General features: G+C 43.9%; 1 protein-coding gene across 1 annotated transcript; it reads right to left on the bottom strand.

The window, feature by feature from the left end:
• Window positions 1–444: 444 nt before the first annotated feature.
• TP53RK (TP53 regulating kinase) lies at window positions 445–5697 on the bottom strand. Its single transcript, XM_032142188.3, has 2 exons — window positions 5201–5697; window positions 445–3272 (listed from the first exon to the last, which is right to left on the bottom strand). Exons 1-2 carry the CDS (start codon window positions 5481–5483, stop codon window positions 2794–2796), a joined length of 762 nt encoding a protein of 253 aa, XP_031998079.1. The 5' UTR covers window positions 5484–5697; the 3' UTR covers window positions 445–2793.
• Window positions 5698–6915: the final 1218 nt, after the last annotated feature.

Below are 6915 nucleotides of genomic sequence, written 5' to 3'. Positions count from 1 at the left end.
TCTTGCCCTCTACGGTTTTCTGCCAGCAACCAATGCAACCCTTTCCAAACTATCAGGTATCACCCTGTTAAAAACCCTGAGTCCCATTAAGAACAAAACCCAACCTTGTAGCAGGGCCCTGCAGGATCTGGCCCTGCCTCTCCCATCTCATGTTCTGCTCCTCCTCCTTGCTCACTGACGCCGGCCACACCAGCCTTGCTGTCGGGAATGTTTCTTCTTCACCAACTTCGCACGCCACAGCCTGCCTGGGATATACTCTCTTCATCTCCCGTGTTTCTGGTTTTCCTTCACATCTTCACTCATCACTGTCTGAAACTGTCTTATGTTCCCCAGGAAAGTAAGCTTCATGTTCCCCTCCATTAGATCTCCAGTGCCTGGCACATAGTGAGTACTAGTGTATTAGTCCGTTCTTACACTGCTAATAAAGACATACCCGAGATCGGGTAATTTATAAAGGAAAAGTTTAATAACTCACAGTTCAGCATGTCTGGGGATGCCTCAGAAAACTTACAATCATGGCAGATGAGGAAACAAACACATCCTTCTTCACGTGGTAGCAGGAAGTGCATAACAAAAGAGGGAAAAGCCCCTTATAAAACCATCAGATCTCGTGAGAACTCACTCACTATCATGAGAACAGTATGGAGGTATCGGCCTCCAGGATTAAATTACCTCGCACTGGGTCCCTCCCATGTCACGTGGGGATTATGGGAACCATTCAAGATGAGATTTGGGTGGGGACACAGCCAAACCCTATCAACTAGGGATTTCTTGACTTAATGCACACAAGCCAACCATACCCCAACAAAGTAAGTACTAGCCTTATAGTACATGTGAGGAAACTGAGGAATGAGGCATCTCATTCATGTTGGGAATATTAATTGAAAAACCTGTCAGCTCCTGTGGCCCTTGGAGTTCCTTGAAAATAATGTTATATGCCAATACTTACTATACTACTGTAAAGATGCACCATATCCCGTATCTCATTTGTCAGTGGAAAGAACACAGATTTGGAGCCAGGTAAAAGTACCTCTTGCTACCTGTGATGTCTTGGACAAGTTCCCACCTTTTGGGGCCAGTTTCTCCATCTATAGAACTGGGATAATGCCTAACTTAAGAGTTATTTTAGATCCAATATAAAAATTCCTAGCCCAGTGCCTGACATGCACTAAGCAGGCAATTATATTATTTTTCCTCTCTACTAGTCACAACTACCCAGGAAGGGAAGTTTTCACTCATTCCTGGCCATCCACCCCATGCTGGGCACTTGGGGCGTGCTGACTGTGGTGAATGAAACAGATAGGGTACTGGTCCTACTATTATAGAATGTTTGCTTCATAAGAACAGGCACTGTATCATCTCTGAACACAATGGAATGAAGCTAGGAATAACAAAAGAAAAATTGTAACATTTACAAATGTGTGGAAATTAACAGATTTCTAAACAATCAAGGGGTCAAAGAAGAAATCACAAAGGAAATTAGAAAATACTTTGAGATGAATGAAAACAAAAACACAAAATACCAAAACTGAGAGTGTGTGATGAAAACAGTGTGCAGAGAGAAATTCACAGCTGTAAATGTCCATATTAAGAAACAAGACAGTAACTATGTGAGGTGATGGATGTTAATTAGCTCAGCTGTAGCAATCATTTCATAATGTATATCAAAACATCCCACTGTATACTTTATACTTTTTTATAAAAATAAATTTTCTTACAAAAGAACAGGCGCTGTGTCTGTCTGGCTCACCATTGTACCCAATACCTAACAGGGTGCCAAGGAACATAAAAGGCACTCAAAACATGTTTGTTGACTGGAGTTTACAAGGAAGAAAGGCATTTTATTATACCTCTCTTCCCTTCCCACCCACACATAGCTTCTTCTAAGAAAAGAAATTGAGGCTGGGCAAGGTTAAAAGCTAGCTCCTGGTACTTTTGCATCCATACTCAGTCTACCTGTGCCTTAAACCAGACTTCATCAAACGTCAGTCTTCACAAGTCACTTCACCATTTCTGCTCTACCTACTTACTGCCTGTGATAGAAATCAACTCAGTTTGTTTACCTGTATAAACTTAAAAGGAACTTTGTATCAATCACTTGTCTTAGAAGGTAACCATAAAAATACAAAGTAATAAAAACAATGTTAACATGAATTTCAGTTGCCTGAAAGCTGTATGTTTTAAAACAGAAATTGGAGTTAAGCAGATTTTTCATTTTTTGATCATGACCCTGAAAAATATATTTGACATCAAAACTCAGTACATATCACATGTCTATATATACATGTGAAAGTTTCATAAAACAATACACTGATATTTTCTACGCTGTAATTCTATTTCATTTTTTAAAATGCTGGTTGTATCCCATTGAACTGGTTTCAAAATAAATGTATCATGTACACAACAAAGAAAAAACATTGGGTTAGAGGGCCGGTAAGCTCAGTGAGTATCAGCAACCGAGACTTCATCCTTGTCTCACAAGACTAAAAAGAGAATAATGTTCTCATTATGTGGTTCAATGCCACACCCATGTATCTGAGATATACATAACACAATCTGGGAGAAGCCTGTCCTCGATTTACTTTAAATACCCAATTCTGCCTAGAATATGACTTAGACACATAGTAAGCTCTTGAGTGAAGTGCAGATGATAATGACACCACAGGCACGATCACATACCACTTAAAAATATCTTAACACCTTTACTTAGATCTCATCTCATACTTGTAGCATTTCTTCAAATTTACTTTGAAAAAAAGAGCTTCACCATGTGTGGTTGTCATACACATTCTTTTATCCAACCATGGACCTTTTTCTTCCTCTCAGGCGCACTTCATCTAATTTTTTTAGCACTGGCCTGGCCTTTTTGGAGGAGGTGGAGTAGCTCTTCAGAAAGGCTTCAAACACAGTTTCAGTGTTGGGATGGGTACTAAGGAAGGCCTTCTCCAGGACATAGAGGTCTACTCCCTTATCCTCTGGAAGTGCTGAAATGAAACTCAGCCCAAAGTCTATGAGCACAATGTTCAGCTGTTCCAGGGGGGGTTTCAGGAGCATGTTGGAGGTGGTGAGATCACCATGAATGAGGTCTTCATCGTGCATTCGAGCCAAAACCTGCCCAATTGTCTTGGCTAAGTTGGAGAGACCTTGGGGAGTTTTTTCAGTCTCCATAGTGGACTGAATATAATCTCGAACAGTCACTGAGCCTTCGATTTCTTCCATATATAAGCAGTTGGAAGCATAGTCCACAAAAAAGACAACCGGGGCAGATATTCCTGAAATCAAGACATAAGTGGTTATTGGGTTGGATTTTTTTTTAATGGATAAACTTAATTTTCAAAGATTAAGCCAGTTTTTCCATCTGTATCTACTTATTTCAGGACGATTTAGGAATGCTACAGGAAATAGTACAACTGAACTCATCTGGAATATTCCCCTGCTCATGCCCCCTGCAGGACTCTGCCTGGGAGCACCCCACAGCTAAACTGAGGAGGCCATAGCTTCCTCCTCCCTTCCAAACCACCCTTTCTCACTGAACTTCATTTGTCACACTCACTCTCTAAAAAACAAACAAAACAAAGGCCGGGTGTGGTGGCTCGTGCCTGTAATCCCAGCACTTTGGGAGGCAGAAGTGGGCGGATCACTTGAGGTCAGAAGTTCGAGACCAGCCTGGCCAACCGGGTGAAACCCTATCTCTACTAAAAATACAAAAATTAGCCGGCCGTGGTGTATGCGCCCGTAGTCCCAGCTACTTGGGAGGCTGAGGCAGGAGAATAGCTTGAACTCAGGGAGCGGAGGTTGCAGTGAGCCAAGATTGTGCCACTGCACCACTCCAGCCTGGGTGACAAAGTGAGACGCTGTCTCAAAAAATAAAAACAAAGAGCAAGGAGCAGCCCAGTCAGAGCAGTTTCTACTGATGAGGACACAAACAGGAGGCCAAGCAGTGTGCTGGCTTCGAGGTTCATCTTCGTAGTCAGAGTGGACAGGGTTCAAATCCCAACTCCTTTTCTTATTAGTTGTCTAATCTAATCTTAAAATTACACTAACTTCTCTAAGCCTCAGTTTCTGCTACTATACAAGGAACAATAGCTCCAATAAACTCAATGAATCTTTACTGAAAGTCAACCAGGCTCAGTATACTTTTCCAGAAACTGAGAGATGTTATCAATGGGGATACAGCAATAAACAAGCCAGCTATAATACAATCTCTGCTTAATGAAACAGATCATAAGTGGCTGAAAACAGAAATATGAACACACAAATAACCTCATGAAATCTTAAGTCTCTGAAAGGGCAGCAATGTGTCTGCTTGTTGGCTACTGAATATCCTCCACCCAGATCTCCCAGCACTTAACAATGTCCTGGTACCCACAGGTACCTAAAAAATACTGATAAAAGAAAGAAAGGCAAGAAGCGTAAAAGTAAAAAGCCAGTGCTTCTGAGTCAGAGGCATACGGAGCTGAGGGCCTGGATCGGCCACTTAGTAGCCGTGTAACCTTGGGCAAGTTACTTCTCTCTGAGTGTCACTTTCTCATCTGAGGACAAGGTTTATGGCGCTGGCGCACAATGATGTTTAATGAAAACATAGGCAATTTAATGAAATCCAGCATTTATTGAGCACTATGTGCCAGGCACACATTCGAACATAATACATGGCACACATACCTCCTCTAATGGTCACAACATCCCTATGACATGGATACTGCTACTATGTCTCCCATTTTACAGGTGAGAAAACCGAGGCTGAGAGGCTAAATAACTCGTTGAAAGGCTACATAAGCAGCAGAGTTACTATTTCAACCCAGAGAGCCTGGCTCCAGTAGGGCAAGTACTTGTAATTACATGTTTCTTAAAACTAATAAATGCAAAGATAATGATCGAAAATTGAAACGAGTCAAATGGGGAAACCAAGGCTCAGAGAAGTTAAACATGTACAACGTTGAGCAATAATGACAGAGCCCAGATTTGAACCAGGCAGAACGGCCCCAGAACAAAAGCTTGACGCTGCATGGCCACGTGGTTTCTTAAGACTTAACGAATGACGAAAGGGATGAAAGAATAACATTTCCGAAAGGCCGGCCACGGCAGAAGGCACAGAAAGAGAAACTGAGGCAAATCGAGGCTCGGAGCACAAGAGAGTCCCTCACCCGCCCAGGCCCCAGAGCCTCGGGGCCGCCCACGCCGGGATCCGGGCCCATCTTACCCGCGCGGCGGCAGCGGAGGAGTGCCCGGGCCTCCTGCACCGTCCGCCGCCGGCCAAGCCGCGCCTCCAGCGCCGGATGCCGGTAGCCCTTGGGGAAGCGGTGCTTGATCACCGCCGCGCGGCCCTGGAAGCGGCCACGGAACACGCGCGCCTCGGCACCCTGCTTCACCAGCTCCAGGCCGCTCAAGAAGCTGCTGCTCCGCTCCCGGGCCGCGGCCAGAGCCTCAGCCTCCGGCGCGGGCTCATCGCCATCGTCCGACGTAGTACCTCTGGCCGCCGCCATAACTGTGCTCGGCGCAACAGATCCGACCGATCAGCTATCTCTGAAAACTGTCGCGATGCTTCGGCTCGCTTCGGAAATCCTGGGCCTTCTTCGGCTACCCGAATGCGTCCACGCCGGACACTTCCGGCCTGTAAGTGGTTACGCCTCCCAACCTTTCGGCTCTCTGAAGCCTTAGGTTCCCTGGAGGAAGGGCTCTTGTGGCCGCGCCTTCCACCTCTTCGGCTATCTCCGTACACGTTCGGCAACTCTCGGTAAGTGGCTCTTCCCGACTCCATGGCTCTCCGGAAATCTTCGGTGACTCTCGCAGCCGGCTTTGGCGGGGGCCCACCTCTCAGTTGGTCGTCTCTTTCCGGAAAACTTCGGCGCCTCTCGAGAAAAACGTCGGACGATCTTTGCTCTCTTCAGGAGTCTCTTCCTGGACAGCTGCACCCTCTAGTATCCTCTTTTTGGAACTCCTCTTCCCCTGACTCCTACATTCCCCACAAAACGTACTCATACTTGTCAGAGTTGGAAGGGTCAGACAATGAGCCATGTTTCCTACATCCTCTTAACTGCTAGGATAACTACCATTTAGTGCATTCAGAAGAAATACGGTTAAATGATGAAAATCCCTACAGACAAGAAAATAGAGACTCAGAGATGGCAGAGGGAGTGGTAAGATGGGGCGGGGAGTGGGGGCTGGGGAATCCAGGAAAGTTTTCCGGAGACAGAACCTAAACTGAATTGGGAATAATTAAACTTTTTCAGTTTCTACCTGTTTCATTATAAAGCTAATAACACAGGCTGTAGCAAATTCTTACAATACGGAACTTTGCACACACACACATAAATAAACTACCTATCCCCCTTGTGACACTGCTGGCCGTTAGTTTCTTTCCAGAATTTTCTTTTATTCAGTGTGCACACTCACACATCGTTGTGGTGTTTTTTCCAACATAAATGACATCATACTGTGGATTCTTTTGCAACTTGCTTTTCATTTTCCTAAACAATTTATCTCGGATTATATTCCATATCAATACATACAGAACTACCACGTCCTTCTACCTGGTCAGGCAGTTTCTTGTTGCTAAACAGTTGTTTCCAGTTTGTTGTTTTTCAGGAAAACACTTTACATACTATTGCCAGTTTATTATCAAAGATAGTATAAAAGATAAAAATGAACAGCCAGATAAAGACGTACATAAGGAAAAGTAAAAATTATACGTGTTTATCGTAAGTAACATGTTTTGAAATATGTATACATTGTGGAATGGCTAAATCCAGCTAGTTAACGTTACCTAATATACTGATCATTTTGGGGGTGAGGACACTTAAAATCTATTATCTTAGCATTTTTCAAGAATACAACACATTGTTATTATCTATAGTCACCATGTTGTGCAATAGATTTCATGAATGTTTCCTCCTGTCTAACTGAAATTTTGTATCC

This window comes from Hylobates moloch, unplaced genomic scaffold, assembly GCF_009828535.3.
Source record: "Hylobates moloch isolate HMO894 unplaced genomic scaffold, HMol_V3 SCAFFOLD_21, whole genome shotgun sequence".
Lineage (NCBI taxonomy): Eukaryota > Metazoa > Chordata > Mammalia > Primates > Hylobatidae > Hylobates > Hylobates moloch.
Note: the sequence above shows the minus strand (reverse complement) of the source record. Positions and strands in the feature narration are given on the sequence as shown.

Coding starts and splice junctions, on each gene's coding strand:
- TP53RK (XM_032142188.3), bottom strand. CDS start 5,483: ATGGCGGCGGCCAGAGGTACTACGTCGGACGATGGCGATGAGCCCGCG. Junction 3,273..5,200: donor CCTCCGCTGCCGCCGCGCGG/GTAAGATGGGCC, acceptor TCTTGATTTCAG/GAATATCTGCCCCGGTTGTC.